The sequence below is a fragment of the Hypanus sabinus genome, chromosome 9 (assembly GCF_030144855.1).
Source record: "Hypanus sabinus isolate sHypSab1 chromosome 9, sHypSab1.hap1, whole genome shotgun sequence".
Lineage (NCBI taxonomy): Eukaryota > Metazoa > Chordata > Chondrichthyes > Myliobatiformes > Dasyatidae > Hypanus > Hypanus sabinus.
This window is the reverse complement of record NC_082714.1, coordinates 156,408,266-156,425,266: the sequence shown is the minus strand read 5'-3', so window position 1 is coordinate 156,425,266 and position 17,001 is coordinate 156,408,266. Positions and strand designations below refer to the sequence as shown.

At 43.8% G+C, this 17,001-nt stretch overlaps 1 protein-coding gene across 3 annotated transcripts in view; it reads right to left on the bottom strand.

The window, feature by feature from the left end:
* Positions 1-17,001, bottom strand: part of LOC132399943 (N-terminal EF-hand calcium-binding protein 1-like) — a 163,603-nt gene that overhangs the window by 64,816 nt on the left and 81,786 nt on the right. For 2 of the 3 annotated variants that reach the window (XM_059980904.1, XM_059980905.1), the window contains exons 2-3: positions 2,744-2,768; positions 1,680-1,788 (exon numbers count right to left, since the gene is read on the bottom strand). In XM_059980904.1, coding sequence (XP_059836887.1) covers positions 1,680-1,788; positions 2,744-2,768 — 134 coding nt within the window. Of the gene's footprint in view, positions 1-1,679; positions 1,789-2,743; positions 2,769-5,584; positions 5,652-17,001 lie in introns of those variants that run through there. The other variant, XM_059980907.1, reaches the window with a different exon arrangement.

Below are 17,001 nucleotides of genomic sequence, written 5' to 3'. Positions count from 1 at the left end.
TCACTGGATGCTTTCTTGCTTTTTGCACCATTCTCGGTAAACTATAGAGACTGTTGTGCGTGAAAATCCCAGGAGATCAGCAGTTTCTGAGATACTCAAACCACCCCATCTGGCACCAACAATCATTCCACAGTCAACATCACTTAGGTCACATTTCTTCCCCATTCTGATGTTTGGTCTGAAGAACTACTGAGCCTCTTGACCATGTCTGCATGCTGTTAGGCACTGAGTTGCAGCCACATGATTGGTTGATAAGATATCTGCATTAACGAGCAGGGGTACAGGTGTACCCAATAAAGTGGCCACTGAGTGCAAATGCAGTCTGTCCGTATAAAGAACTGTTCGGGGGTCTAGTGGGATGGATTTGCCATCCGTTCCTGTGAATAAACAGTAAACCATGAACCTGGGAACAATGGGTAGGGAGCTCAACTCTTTAAGCTTAACCCAGGGTTCAGTTGGATCACCTCGATCTTAATCCCGGCACTGTTATTATCTGTTTACAGAACAGAGGTATTGTTGGCTATCTTCCTGAACTTCTACATCTGTTCTGTAACCATTAATAGCTTTTCCTAACAAAAACCTTCCGATCAGTTTTCACACTTCTGACACCAGAAGTGTGTGTTTTTTGGAGAAGACTGCTGCAGACCGCCACTACTTTTTTTTTGTTCATCATCCATCAATGCTGTAGAAACTCTGATAAACAGGGGCTTTCAGGGTTTTGGTGGTGCTGGTTACTGGTGTACTGATGTTCCAGGTTACTGGATATTATTCTTATTAATTCACCTTTAAATCACTTCACTTAGATGTTAGATAGTATGTGCCTTTCCTGGGTTATGAATGCCCAAGTTGTCTAGGACTCTCCCTAGATATGAACAAGTCCCCACAATATTATTAAGTTCTGAAGATTGACATGTGTCCTTAAGTTTGTTCCTACTAATGGCAAAATTTGGTTCTTCTCTCTCTCCACATTTAGTAATTCTTCTTCCTTACTAGTTTCAAGTTCCTTAAGGTTGTTATAGCCGGGGGTGGTAGTGGGGACAAGCTCCCACTATCTATTAAAAGCTCCCAATGTTATGCACCTCAAACAGCCTCTGACAACCAAGTCCAGCTCCTGGTCTTCATGTGTGCCTTAGCCTGGCAAAACTATTTCTACTGACAGAGGCTGGGGCAAAGGCAGGTTACTGAACCTTAAAGCCAGTCACTCAGGGCAGATGGGGCTCATCAGCCATGGTAGGCAGTTAATCCAGGAGAAGGAAAACTCTGATCTCAAATCTCCGCTACCTTGTGGCAACAGCCACTCACGGGGAAGCCTTCAGGAGTAAACCCCAAGGAAAAATCAGAACTGGAGTCCATAAAGCAATCTTAGGTTGAGTTGAATGCTAGGACTGGCAACTCCTGCGATGCCACTGGTGCCAAACTGTGTCGGTGTCTGCCGTTCCTTTGGATTCATCAATCGTGTGGGGAGGGGGAGCCTGCTACAAGGGCAACAGCTTGCTCTCCATATCATACTGCCCTGGCTTGCATACCTAGACAGCTAGGATGCAACATCCACGGTCGACCCAATCAATCAGAAACAACAGCCCCCACTTCTCCTGCCCTCCCTGTGAACTACCCAGCCAGAATCACCAGAAAACCACACAACACCAATTCTATCACAGGCTCTGCTGGGTGATACGTACTCAGTCTGGTGTTTATCGATCTTGTGGAACAGCTCCCGTAATTCATCGGTGCTCAAGACACCATCAGCAAAGTAGGCTTTAAACTCGTCAAAGGATAATTTTCCATCATCTGTAAGAGGTAGGGAAGGCAGGCTGTAAAATTATCCACAGGGTTTTAAGAGAATTTGGTAGGTTTTAGCCCAGTCTAATGCACTCACACAAGAGCTGGTCATTAAAGCATACATGTATCAGCAATGTCCATGTTAGTGCGCTGTGATAGTGGTACACTGTCAGAGTGCTTTGTGTTGTATACTGCATGTGGTATACTGTTAGTATACTGTGTGTTGTATACTGTTAGCACACTGTGTGTGATATACTGTTAGTACACTGTACATAGAATACTTATAGTATACTGTGTGTGGTATACTGTTGGTATACTGCATGTGGTATACTGTTAGTATACTGTGTGTGATATACTGTTAGTACACTGTACATAGAGTACTTATAGTATACTGTGTGTTGTATACTGTTAGCACACTGTGTGTGATATACTGTTAGTACACTGTACATAGAGTACTTATAGTATACTGTGTGTTGTATACTGTTAGCACACTGTGTGTGATATACTGTTAGTACACTGTACATAGAATACTTATAGTATACTGTGTGTGGTATACTGTTGGTATACTGCATGTGGTATACTGTTAGTATACTGTGTGTGATATACTGTTAGTACACTGTGTGTGATATACTGTTAGTACACTGTACATAGAATACTTATAGTATACTGTGTGTGGTATACTGTTGGTATACTGCATGTGATATACTGTTACTATACTGTGTGTGATATACTGTTAATATACTGTGTGATATATTATTCATGTATTGTGTGTTGTATAATGTTAGTATACTGTGTGTGGTATACTGTTAGTGTGCTGTTTTTAGTATACAGTTCTCACGCTCCTGCAGTCAATTATTGCTGTAAAATTTTATGGAACAGCAATAACAGCTACCAAAATAATAAACACAAGAGAGATATAACATTTAACTATAGAATAATAGAATAGAATATTTCTTCAACTCACCATTCTTGTCTGCCCTTCGAAATATCTGCAAACAGGAAGATTGTAAACATTAATCTCACACAATGACAACAGCCAAAGTACTGTAACAAAACTGAATGCTTATTGTATCAGCATTAAAAACTAGGTATTTATTTATTTTATTGATTTTTATTTAGAGATACAGCATGAACAGGCCTTTCCAGCCCAGTGAGCCACAAGGCCTAAAAAACCCTGATTTAACCCTAGTTTGATCACAGGAAAATTTACAATGACCAATGAACCTACTAACCGATATTTCTTTGGACTGGTGGGGGGAAACCGGAGCACCTGGAGGAAACCCACAGGTTTACAGGGAAACTGTACAAGCTGCTTACAGATAGCGCCAAACTCCAGCACCCTGAGCTGTAATACTGCCAAGCTAACCACTAGCTACGCGGTGCCCCAACTAGCAACAACTAGGTAATTCTGGTCAGCATGAAGTAGGAATATTCCAGAAAGGAGCAATGGACAAAGGATTTCAGTTGGATGACTTAAGACCATAAGCCTTGACGGGAAAACAAGTATCATTCTCCATGGAGAAGATTTGATAGAGGCTGACATGGTTACCATGGTAGCATAGTGGTTAGTGTGGTGCTATAACAGCATGGCTGTTCTGGAGTTCGGAGTTCAATTCTGGCACTGTCGTGTAATTAGTCTCTGACCATCCTCCCTGTAGAACGAGTGGAGTTTCCACAGGTGCTCCTGTTTTCTCCCACAGTCCAAAAACATACCGGGTAGGTTAACTGGTCCCGTGATTCAGCTAGGGTTAATCGGAGTTGTGGGGGTTTACTGGGGTGCTGAGGCTCAGAGGGCCAGAGAGGCCTACTCCACACTGTATTGCTAAATAAATCAATCAATCTATAAATGACCTTGAAAGTTCCAGATCAGGTGGAAAGATGCACTTTGTTCACAGAATGGAGACACAAAATCCAAAAAATGAGAAAAGCAAACAGAAATGTGACGGAGAGTTTTTTTTACACCGCGTGGTTATGAACTGCAATTCACTGCCTGCAAGGAAGAGAGAAAGGGAACAATTAGGAATTTCAAAGGAAAACTGGAAAGGCATTTGAGGATAAACGCCAACTCCATAGGTGCTGACTGACCCACTGAGCTCCTCCAGCATTTTGTGTGCGTTGCTGAGGAAAAATAACCTGGCAAGTTGCGGGACTGGTGCTGACGAGGCTGAAGAGAGGGCCGTCCAACTCATTGGGCTGAAGAGCGGCCTTCTGCACCGTAGCAACTCCTTGTGTTCTTCCATATACATCAAGTTGGTTTATAGACTATCTGCAACAAGTGCCTTGCCGGCTGCCCCCAGCATATCCTTGGTCATCGGTACAAACAACGCACTTTACTGAATATTTCCATGCGAGCGTGATAAAGAAATGTGAATCTGAATCAATATTGCGAGGAGGAGAGAGCCGTACTGAACAAAATCCTGCGGCAGTTGTACAGCGTAGAGTAGTTCAACTGGGAGCATCTTGGGCAGTGTAGTCTCAGTACCAGGGGCAGGCCCCATCTACCCTACAGCACAGAGTGGCTTTGCTGGGTTGATTGCTGAGGTAAGGGGGCTTGTCCTGGTTGAAGAGGTTAAAACTGGGCCGCACTGGGGCCGCATGGTGCATAGTGGCTCGCATAATGCTTTACAGTACCAGCGACGCAGGTTCATTCCCGCTGCTGGCAGCGAGGATCTCGTACGTTTTCCCCGCGACCATGTTGGTTTCCTCCGGGTGCTCTGGTTTTCTCCCACAGTCCAAAGATGTACCTGTCGGTAAGTTAATTGATCATTGTAAATTGTCCCATGATTAGGCTAGGATTAAGTCAGGGGATCACTGGGTGGCTCAGCTCCAAGGGCTAGAAAACAAACCATAAATAAATAAACAAATTGAAGTTTAGAAAAAGGAGAGGGTATCTCAGTGAAATATTCAGCTTTCTAGGAGCGATTGATAGTAGATGATGAAGGACTGTTTCCTCTAACTAAAGAAATTCCTGAGTCTCAGTGTTGGGACCCCCCCCCCCCCCCACACCTTTGAGATGACGACACATCTCTTTACACACAGGCCTATCTCTGCTCTTCCTGTGTCTCTCTGAATCATTCTCTCTCATTCACTCTGTCTCTTCTCTTTCCTGGTCGTCATCTGCCCTTCTCGCCCTCTCTCATTATCTGCTTCTCTTGGCCCCTCACAGTTTCTCCTTCTGTCACTATCTCTCTGCCCTCTCTGTTTTCCTTCCCCCCCCCTCGCTCTGTCCTCCCCATCTGCTCCCTCTCTCCCCTTCTGTTCTCCTCCCCCCTTCTGCTTCTCTCTGTTTTCTTCTGTACCCCATTTCCCTGTCTCTGCTCTTGCTCTGTTGCCCCTTCCCCCTCACTCACTTGAATATTTTGTTCTCTTTCTCTGTTACCCACTCTTCTCTTTCTCTCTGTTCCTTTCTTACTTTCTTGACATTGAATCCATGAACACTACCTCACTACTTTTTGTAATTTTTGCACAACTTCATACATATATCGTACCTAGATATATTTACTGCAATTCATAATGTTTCCCTCTTTTATTAATGCATTGTACTGCTGCTGCAAAGACAACAAATTTCACGACATATGCCGGTGATATTAAACCTGATTCTGATTCTCTTGCCAGAGAGATGCTTTCATTATTGTTGAGAGTCTATTTGGCTTAAACCCAAGTAATGCTGCTGAATACACTAAACCAGGACTCAAGCAGATTAATGGCCTCAACATCAAATGTGTATCAATGATAACTAATTTGCCTCTTGAAGCAGTGATAAGATTGATTATCAATTTCAGTTCATCCATTAAAAAGTACTTACTATTGAAAGCATGCGCCATCTAGTAGTGAAATTGCATTGCTCAATAAATAAATAATTGGACCATAATTCTTAGTGTTGCCATGGCAACTGAGTGAGTCAGCTGGAAGCCAGAGAGGGTGAAAGAATTGAAAAAAAAAATTCACTGCAATTGAAAAACCCCAGAGGAATTGAGGTGGAAAGGATCTCATTATCCATCTAAAAGTACCACAAAGGGGTCCTGGATATCAGAGTGGTGCCCTAAAAGGGTCCAAAGGGAGTGCAGCGAAATGGGATTGCCCCTGTTTTTTTTTTGATGTGTTTACACATAGACCCAAGTGTCCTGCAAAAACAAAAATGTCAAATTGGTCAAAAGGACACCAGCTCTGAAACAGGACCTAAGACCAGAGGGCACAGCCTCAGAATAGAGGGACATACTTTTAGAACAGAGATGAGGAGGAATTTCCTTAGCCAGACAGTGGTGAATCTGTGGAATTCATTGCCACAGGTGGCTGTGGAGGCCAAGTCTTTGGGTGTATTTAAGACAGAGGTTGATAGATTCTTCATTAGTAAAAGGCATGAAAGGATAAGGGGAGAAAGCAGGAGACTGGGGCTGAGAGGGAAATGGATCAGCCATGATGAAATGGTGGAGCAGACCCACTGTGCCAAATGGCCTAACTCTGCTTCTTTATCTTATGGTCTTATAGTCTCTGAGTGATTCCTGATTGGGAGGTTTACCAGAATTTCCACATCCCTAAGCACCTCACTCTGCATGGACCCAGCCTTGGGCGAGACCTTAGCTTCAGTGGAAGGGGGGGGGGAAGACTATAGGGACAGGGAGTCAGCTAGCTGGTACTAGTCTAGTTGGGAACAGCCTGCACGTCAGAACAGTTGGAAAACCCACCAAGTCCAATGGACGGAGCCTACCTACATTCGCCAAGAGTACACTTTACTAGGAATGAAATATTCCTTATTCTTTTGTATTTATTGAGTGATGCAGCACAGTAACAGGCCCTTCCAGCCCAAGGCATCCACACCGCCCAATTACAGACATCCCACCTCTCCTGGAAGTTCCGGGAGTCTCCCACACATTAATAGAGACTCCCTGACGCCCGCAGATTATATACAATATCTTGGAAATCGATTCTTTTGAGAGCGAGCGAGCAAGCGAGGGAGGGAGAGAGGGGGAGAGGGAGAGAGAGAGAGAGAGGGAGAGAGGGGAGAGGGAGGGAGGATGGAATAAAAAAAAGACTCCATGATAATATAATGCAATAAAATGGTGAATCTTGTGAATCTGATGTCTTGCAAAATTAACAAATTCATTGACACAGACTGCTATGAGGTTGAGATTTCCAACAAAATGCTCAAATCTGCCAAGCAAGCCACATCACAGTCCAAGGAAAGTTTGCAAAAGAAATAGAAAAGCTATTTGCATTAGCATTGAGACTGCCAACAAAATACTCAACAAGGAGAGTGTGTGTGTGTGTGTGTGTGTAAATAGCTTCAATATGTGATCAAATAAATTGTTGTGTTCTTTCATAATCAAAATTCCTGTATACATACACCCTTGGGGGGGGGGATATGGGGTTGCGGGGGGCAGGGGTGGCGGTGCTACCTCCCTGAAATGAGTTTTTGCAGGGTGGACCCTGCACGTCTTTGAAATGTGGGAGGAAACCAGAGCACCCAGAGGAAACCCACTCAGTCACGGGGAGAACATACAAACAGTGGCAGCAAACTGAACCTGGGTTGTCGGCACTATAATCGTCTTACGCCAACTGCTACGCTACCGTGCTACCCTGATAATGAACTGACCTGAAGGGAACGGTTCCTCGGCTCCTCATAAAGAGCAGCCAGGTACTCTGCAACACCCCAGTGGGATGCTCACGGAAATGTACTTTAGGCAGAAGCCTGGCTTCCTTAAGGGAATTTAGAAAATATTGAAATACCATAACAGACTATTGAGGTAATTAAAACAGGGTTTCATACACCCTTGGATTACAAATAAAAGCAGGTGTTCTGGTAGGCTGCAATGTGGCTTATCTTATGCATTTTGACTTTGCCAGTTTCTTATAAAAAATCTCTCTTCTTCCTTTGTTCCTTTCCTCCTTCAATCTATCGAGCATTCTATCTATTCAGCAATCTATCAAGCTATCTATCTGTATGTCTATCCATCAAACTACCTATCTGTCTATCTGTCTACAAGATATCCATTTATCTGTCTATGTATCTGTCTATTTATTAATCTATCTATCTGAAACCCCGCTGGTTTCCTTGGCTGTGTAACTCTAGGGAAGACACTCTCCTGTCCCGCCAAACACGTGACATTAGACGGTTATCCCACCCCAAACCCCAGTTTGTGTGGATGCTGTGTAAGTTGCTACCCTGTTACAACTCAATGCCAAGAAATAACAGACAGCACACTGCGTACCATTTGAAAGAATTATATTCATGAAGGGTTAGTAAAGAAAAGCAAAAAGGAAAGGGCCCACCTTAATCAAACAGTCAAATGTGCACAAGCTGGAGCTCAACGTTTCACCATATTCACTGAACCTCAGTCGTCTCGGCACCTGACTCCATCCAATCCCGGTCCCACTCCGGGTCGAATCCTATGACCCATTCTCTCTACATCTCCCGACAAACAAAAGCCCCAAGCCCAACCTTAGTGTCCCTCACCAGAAAAATCTCCTTCCACTTCCACCATCCTAATTGGATGGATTACATACCTCATCATCCCTTATCTTCAACAATAACCCAAACAGGCTGACAGCAGAACAGTCTGCTCTTACAGAGCTGCTAAATGAAATATCTCCAGCATAACAGTAAGAATGTGAACCAGGGCGTTACACACCTATCTATCAGGGAGTCCCTTGAGTACCATGCCAAGTATGAGACTCAATGCCCTCTGTTCAGCTGACATTGGGATTAGCTTTATTTGTCACATGTACATTGAAACATACAGTGAAATACACTGTCTGCGTCAACAACCAACACAGTCCAAAGATGTGTGCAAACTTTTGGCGCCAATGTAGCATGCCTGCAACTTATTGACCCTGACCCAACTTCTTTTGGAGATGAAGCTGCGGGTGCTGAGCAGGGTATACCCTTGCGGCCTTCTTCAGCCTCCTCGCCCATCTTTCTCTGATCACAGTTCAATTATTTTCCTCTGATGCTGCCACATTCTGTCCTTTATTCCGCCTCTCTCAGTTATTCCGTTATTGTCACTTTACCATTTCTTTTTGCACTACCTCAGACTGCACGACCATCCCATAGCATAGCAGTCAGCACTAGGCTATTACAGTACCAGCGACACAGGTTCAATTCCCACCACTGTCTGTAAGGAGCTGGCACGTTCTCCCCATGGCTACGTGGGTTTCCTCTGGGTGCTCTGGTTTCCTCCCATATTCCAAAGACGTGCAAATTAGTAAGGCATAGGCACGCTGTTTACAGACAGACATACTTTATTGATCCTAAGGGAAATTGGGTTTCGTTACAGTCGCACCAACCAAGAATAGTGAAGAAATATAGCAATATAAAACCATAAATAACTGAATAATAATGTTAATCATGCCAAGTTGAAATTAGTCCAGGACCAGACTATTGGCTCAGGGTGTCTGACACTCCGAGGGAGGAGTTGTAAAGTTTGATGGCCACAGGTAGGAATGACTTCCTATGACACAGTGTTGCATCTCGGTGGAATGAGTCTCTGGCTGAATGTACTCCTGTGCCTAACCAGTACATTATGGAGTGGTTGGGAGACATTGTCTAAGATGGCATGCAACTTGGACAGCATCCTCTTTTCAGACACCATCGTCAGAGTCCAGTGCCACCCCCACAACATCACTGGCCTTACGAATGAGTTTGTTGATTCTGTTGGTGTCCGCTTCCCTCAGCCTGCTGCCCCAGCACACAACAGCAAACATGATAGCACTGGCCACCACAAACTCGTAGAACATCCTCAGCATCCTACACCAGAAGCATGGCGACTCTCACGAGCTTCCCCCAGCACATCCTTGGACAATGTTGTTTGTTGATGCAATTGATGCCTTTCACTGTATATTTCGACATACATGTGACAAATAACGCTAATCTTTTCCAATGTACTTCACTCTATTCTGTTGTTTTATGCTCGTCACAATATTTATTGTTGCATTTAATATCAGCATTTATTCTGCGAGCTTTATGTGAGCAAGGAATTGATTGCACTCTGCTGTACACGCCAAAATACTGATCTGATCTGAACTGACACCGACTGTGGAATTTGCTTTGCTGAATTCTGCCACATGCAATTCTCCATCCATGTGGGCCAGACTAAAGGGCATATCTGGACTAATGAGGCCACTGCCTCTATCTCGTGGAGGCTACTGGCATTTCCCAAGTTTTAGACCATAACACCATAAGACATAGGAGAATTAGGCCATTCGGCCCATTGAGTCTGCTCTGCTCTTCCATATTGGCTGATTTATTTTCCCACTCGACCTCATTTTCCTGCCTTCTCCCTATAACCCTTGACACCCTTACTAATTAAGAACCTATCAACCTCCAATTTAATTATATCCAAAAACTTGGTCTCCGCAGCCATCTGTGACAATGAATTCAGCAGATTCATCACCCTCTTGCTAAAGAAATTTATCTTCATCTCTGTTCTAAAGGCCCATCCTTCTATTCTGAGATTACCCCTTTGGTCCTACACTCTTCCACTATTGGAAGCATCTTCTCCAAGTCCACTCTATCCAGTCCTTTCAATATTCTGTGGGTTTCAATGAAATCCTCCCTTATCCTTCTAAACTCAGGCCCAGAAGCATCAAAGACTCCTCATACATTAACTTTTCATTCCTGGGATAATTCTTGTGAATCTCCTCTGGACCCTCTCCAATGCCAGCACATTCTTTGTGCGCAAAGGAGCAGACAGTCTAACACCTCACCGGTTCCTTCTTCCCCATCATTTCAAGCACTTCGATGCGGAGTGAAAGACGCCTGTGCATGAGCTCATTTTAACATGGGGTAGCCTTTTCCCATCAGCTGTTGAAAGGACCTGTTCAAGCAAGGGTTTAGTTCACTGGCAAATTGGTCCAAGATGTCTGAGGACCAGACTCTGCTGTGTGAACTTTACATATCGGCTACAACAACATGGACATGACCACCTACGCAGGCGCTCACGCGCACGAGCGCACACACACACACACTACAATGGGCGGAGGCTGCAATGTCAAAGTGTATAAAGTTTGACTAAAGCACCTAGCTGTTTAGGGTAGTGTGCTCACCAGAATAAATTGGTGAATCCAGAGTTCAAGGATTGGAGTTCAGGGTCTTGTCATCGGCTCGACCTGAGTTTGATAAAAGAGCAAAGCCTGAAAGTTGGTCGGAATTCCAGACGTCGAGGCCTGATAGCCAAAGTCCTGGGTGTGTATGTGTATGTCTGCCAGACCAGTGGGGAAGTTGGAAGACCGATGCCCACGACTCTGCAAATCCAGCGGAGGCTGAAGATCTGGAAGCAGCCTATCCTGGGGTTGGAGGACTGTCTTTGTGTGTGAGTGGGCGTGTGGGTAGGTGGGAGGGAGAAAGGTGCTTGTTTTGCATGTTGTTGGTTATTTGCTGAACACTGTGGACATGCTAGTTGGCGGCAGAATGCATGGTAACACTTGCCGGCTGCCCCCAGCACACACTTGGGTTGTGTTGGTTGTTAACACAAGCAAAGTACATCTCTGTAAGTTTCGAAGTATGCATGGTAAATACATTAATCTAAATGTGAAACTGAAATTTGGAAAAGTCAAAATTTGGGTATATAAGCCATTTGCACAAATCCATGTATGCACAGGTGCGATGAAAAATTAACTTGCAGTAGCATCACATGAACATAACTTCAGATACACAATATTCACAAGGAAAAAATGCATATAAAATTATAGAAGCAAGAACAAAGGAACTCAAAGTCCATTGTAGAATGATGTGGTCAAAGTGTTGCTATACTGAGCTAGTGATTAGCATTGTGCGGGTTGGTTCAAGAACTAAATGGTCAAAGGAAGGCAGCTGTTCTTTTCAATTCAATTCAGGCTTCCATATCTCCTGACTGATTCTAGCTACAAGAAGATGTACTTAATATTTTAGTTTCAGAATCTGAATTAGGTTTAATATCGCTGGAATACGTTGATAAAATTGTTAACATTGCAGCAGCAGTACAATGTAATACATGATAATATAGAAAAAAAATTGTGTGTGTGTGTATGTATATATATATATATATACATACATAGAGAGAGAGAGAGAGAGAGAGATTGATTCATTAGGCTGTGTTGTCCATTTAATTAATTACAGGTTACATGTAAAAATACATGAATTGCATATGTCATTATGTTCCCATATGCTACATGTGCATCTCATTTAAAGTAAATTTGAAGTTGACTCTCATTTTGGACTCCCACATCTTCCTTTTAATTAATTCAATGTTTTGAAGCTATAAAACATAACAATGGTAAGGCCAAACGATTGAAAAGGGTATTGCCCACTCCCCTTCAATCTGGCTGGTTCATTAAAACTCTTAATTCCTCAGTAGAACGAAAACACAGCAACATCACTCAGTATTACACAGAAGTAATTAATTTAATTTACTAGGGAAATTCTCTGAATCCTGTTTCCTTTGATATTATTAATCAATTTTGAATTAGAGTTTCATTTCTCCTGGCAGATATTAAATTAAAATCATATAATTTGTGAAGTAATTGAGTCTTCAAACTTGCCTGGTGATGTGGTGTTTTTGTCTAGAAACCTGCTACCATTTTGAATAGAGATCACTTCACTTGGTAAGAAGCTTTGTGGTTTTATGTTGAATTCATCGGTTATTACACTTACTCTGGTTCAGGGTATGATACTCATTATCTAAGCTGGAACTGAGAGAACAACATCCAAAAATTCCAGCTACACCAGGGAAGTTAGAGCCTGTGCAAAAGTCTTAGGCACATGTATACATACATATACACCAAAGTCTCTACTTCTTCAGAATGGTGAACTACATATACCTATCTGGACACGCCCCCCCGCTGACTGTTCCTGTGGCTCCTCCCACAGACCCCTGTAAAGGCAATTAGAGGCACAGCCCCTTCCTCAGTCTCCAGGATGTAGTATGGTGGTCACTTGCTGCTTGTTCTTTCTTCCAGCCAATAAAAGCCTATATCTCGCCTCACGTCTCCGTGAGTTATTGATGGTGCATCACTCAGAAGGCTAAGGGAATTCTGCACGTCTCTGAGTTTTTGCAGATGCACATGAAGATCATCTTGTCCACAAGAATCACAGCTGGTATGGCAAGCCCGTAAGAGAGTACAGAGAGTTGTGAATGCCGTCGAGTCCAGCTCACAAACTAACCATTAACCGTGTGTGTATTTCCCACTACCTCAGGAAAGCAGCCATTCAGAAAGGGTGGCCCGGTAGTGTAACACTTCTACAGGGCCAGTGACCTGGGATCAGTCCTGCTGCAGACTGGGAGCAGTCCATATGTTCTCCCCGTGACTGGTTTCACCTCACATTCCAAAGACATACAGGTTAGCAGGTTAAATGGCCACGTGGTACCAGTAGCATGGTAGTGCAGTAGTTGGCACAACGGTTTACAGTACAAGTAACCCAGGTTTAATTCCTGCTGCTGACTGTAAGGAATTTGTATGTTCTCCCCGTGACTACATAGGTTTTCTCTGGATGCTCCAGGTTCCTACCAAGGTCCAAAGATGTACTGATTGACAGGTTAACTTTTCACTGTAAACTGTCCTGCGATTAGGCTAGGATTAAACAGGCGGTTTGCTGGGGTCAAAGGGCCAGAATGGCCTATTCTGCACTGTAGCCCAATAATTAAATAATTATTAATAACAGCATGGGCTTGTTGGGCCAAAAGAGCTTTATCAAATAAAATAATCGAGAATCCTGCTGAGTTCCTCCAGCTTTGTGTGTGTGTGTGTGTGTGTTGCTGTGGATTTCCAGCATCTGCGGAATTTCTCCAATTTATAATCTAAGACTCTTTCCACCACAGACATTCCCTCTGCTGTCAATCAGAAGATACAAAAGCCTGAAAGCACATACCACCAGGTTCAGGAACAGTTTCTACCCTGCTGTAGAAAGACCTCTCATTAACTAAAGACAAGCTCTTGATCTCGCAGTCTACCCATTGTGGGTCTAATTTGTCCACCTGCAGTGCATTTGCTCTGTAAATATAACACTTTTACTGTACTCTTCTTCTCTTCTACCACCTCAGTGTACTTACTCATGTAAGGAATAATCTACTTGAAAAGTACACAAACAAAAGTTATTCACTGTATCTCGGTATACACTCAGGTACACTTTTACAACTGCTCGTTAATGCAAATATCTAATCAGCCAATCACGTAGCAGTAGCTACATAAAAGCATGTAGACATGGTCAAGAGGGTCAGACCAAATATCAGAAAAGGGGAAGAAATGTGATCTATTTGACCGCAGAATAGTTGTTGGTGCCAGATGGGGTGGTTTGAGTATCTCAGAAACTGCTGATCTCTGGGATTTTCATGCACGACATCTTCTAGAGTTTATAGAGAATGGTGCGAAAAAACAAGGAAACAAAACATCTAGTGAGCGGCAGCTCTGGGGGTGAAAACGCCTTGTTAATGAGAGAGGTCAGAGGAGAACAGGCAGACTAGAAGGCAACAGTAACTCAAATAACTGCATGTTACAACAGTGGTGTGCAGAAGAGCATTGCTGAATGCATTAACACGTCAAACCTTGGAGTGGATGTGCTGCAGCAATAGAAGACTATGAACATACACTCAAGGGCCACTTGATTGGGGAGCTGAGGTACCTACTGATTATATTTGACAATAATGAACCAATTCCTGCTCCAGTATATACAAAAGATACAGACATTAAAATTAGTTAAGCTAATTCATAAACAAGAAACGACAGATGCTGGAATCTGTAATATCATTCAAAAATGTTCGAAACACTCAGAGGAACTTATGGCATCTGTGGAAAGAGAAACAGTTCACTTTTCAGCTCGTTGTACGAAAGATGCCATCAAACATTAACTCAGTTTTGCTCTTCACAGGAGCTGCCTGATGGCTTAGTGCTTCCAGCAATTTCTGTTTTATTTCAGTATCAGCACTCTGCAGAAGTAACCGTCGAGAGACAAGATTCACTGTTGTAAATAACAAATCTCAGTTCCCTGCTTTTCCTAATTATTCATGTCGCCTCCAGGATACAGATTGAGGTAAATAGCCTGTGTCAGGACTCAGCGAAGTACAACCCTGTTCTGCAGCCAGAACACTGGAGCAAAGTACCTTCAGTAATCTGGGTCACCGCCGAGGAGGAAATGTTGCAAACCTGTTCTGCATCAGTGCTGCATGTACCGTATCAGATCCACTGGCAGAACGCGGCAAGTGCGCGCGCAGCTGCTTGATAGCGCAGTAACCCAGCTGGGCCTCCGACACGTGGTCAAGCAGGTGGGGCTCATCAGCCGCGGTTGGCATCTCACCTAGGAGAAGGGAAACTTTGATCTCAAACCTCCACTGCCTTGTGGCTACACCCACTCACGGGGAAGGCTTCGGGAGTCAACCCCGAGGGAAAAGTCTGGAGCTGGAGTGGCCTAAGGGAGTCCTATGTTGAGTTCAATACCGACCGGCAACTCCTGCGACGCTGCTGGTGCCAATTTCTGCAAATCCTTTTGATTCATCAGCAGTTTGGAGATGAGGAGACTGCTAGATGGGCAACAGTTTTCTCTCCATATCGTACTGCCCCAGCTTGCATATCATGTAGGCAGCTGGGACACAATATCCATGGTCAACCCCGACCAACAGAGGGGCTCCTACTCCTCCTACACGTGAAGGGCATTATTTCATGCAGGCCTTTGAGTGCACACATTCTCAAACGGGCGGGCCATGTGCATCGCTCCCACACCGTAAGATGTCCAGCATCTATCATTGCTAATGTGACTCATTAAAAACTGTCAATCATACTACTCCATTGACATTCTTGCCCAATGCATACGTAACATTTTGGTGACGAGGACCAAAACAAGAATGGTCACTCTACTCTAAGAACATAGTCCGTTTTGGGCTGCAGCTGTGGCAAAACTGACCACCGGAAGCGAGGCAACACTTGTGGTCTGCCCCAGCACATTCTCCAACTGCATTAGTCATTGAGTACCATCATTCCCATAACCCTGATTGAGAAGTTGCAGAACCTGGGCCTCTGTACCTCCCTCTGCAATTGGATCCTCAGCTTCCTAACCAGAAGACCACAATCTGTGCGGATTGGTGATAACATCTCCTCCTCGCTGACAATCAACATTGGCACACCTCAGGGGTGTGTGTTTAGCCCATTGTTCTACTCTCTCTGTACACATGACCGTGTGGCTAGGCATAGCTCAAATACCATCTATAAATTTGCTGATGATGCAACCATTGTTGGTAGAATCTCAGGTGGCGACAAGATGGTGTACAGGAGTGAGATATGCCAACTAGTGGAGTGGTGTTGCAGCAACAACCTGGCACTCAACATCAGTAAGACGAAAGAGCTGATTGTGGACTTCAGGAAGGGTAAGACAAAGGAACACATACCAATCCTCATAGAAGGATCAAAAGTGGAGAGAGTGAGAAATTTCCAAGTTCCTGGGTGTAAATTTAGTTGGCTCCATCTTGAGTACTGGCCTACAAAGGAACCAGGACATCTTCAGGGAGCGGTGTCTCAGAAAGGCAGCGTCCATTATTGAACGCCTCCAGTACCCAGGGCATGCCCTTTTCTCACTGTTACTGTCAGGTCGGAGGTACAGAAGCCTGAAGGCACACTCTCAGCGATTCAGGAACAGCTTCTTCCCCTCTGTCATCTGATTCCTAAATGGACATTGAATCTTTGGACACTATTTCAATTTTTTAAATAAAAAGTATTTCTGTTTTTGTACATTTAAAAAATCTATTCAATATACATAATTGATTTTCTTGTTTATTTATTATTATTTTTTCCTCTGCTAGATTATGTATCGCATTGAACTGCTGCTGCTAAGTTAACAAATTTCACGTCACATGCCGGTGATAATAAACCTGATTCTGATTCTGACACAGACAATATATTTTGCTATATGTTTCAATGTAAATCTGACAAATAGAGCTAATCTTACATCATATCTTCCCACTTTCCTCCACAACTCTCTTTTTCCCTCATCCCCACTCGCAGACCCATCCCTGTCCCCTGGCAATTTCAGGAGGACGTACAACACAAGTCCATAACTTATTAACCCTAACCTGTACATCTTTGAACTGTGGGAGGAAACCAGAGCACCCGGAGGAAACCCACACAGTCAAGGGGAGAACGTACAAACTCCGTGTAGCCGGCGACAGGTTTGAACCTGGTTTGCTGGCGCTGTAACAGGATTACACTGACTGCAGCGCCTACCTTTCTATTCTAGAACTCAAAATTTACTCAAATCCTCTTGGT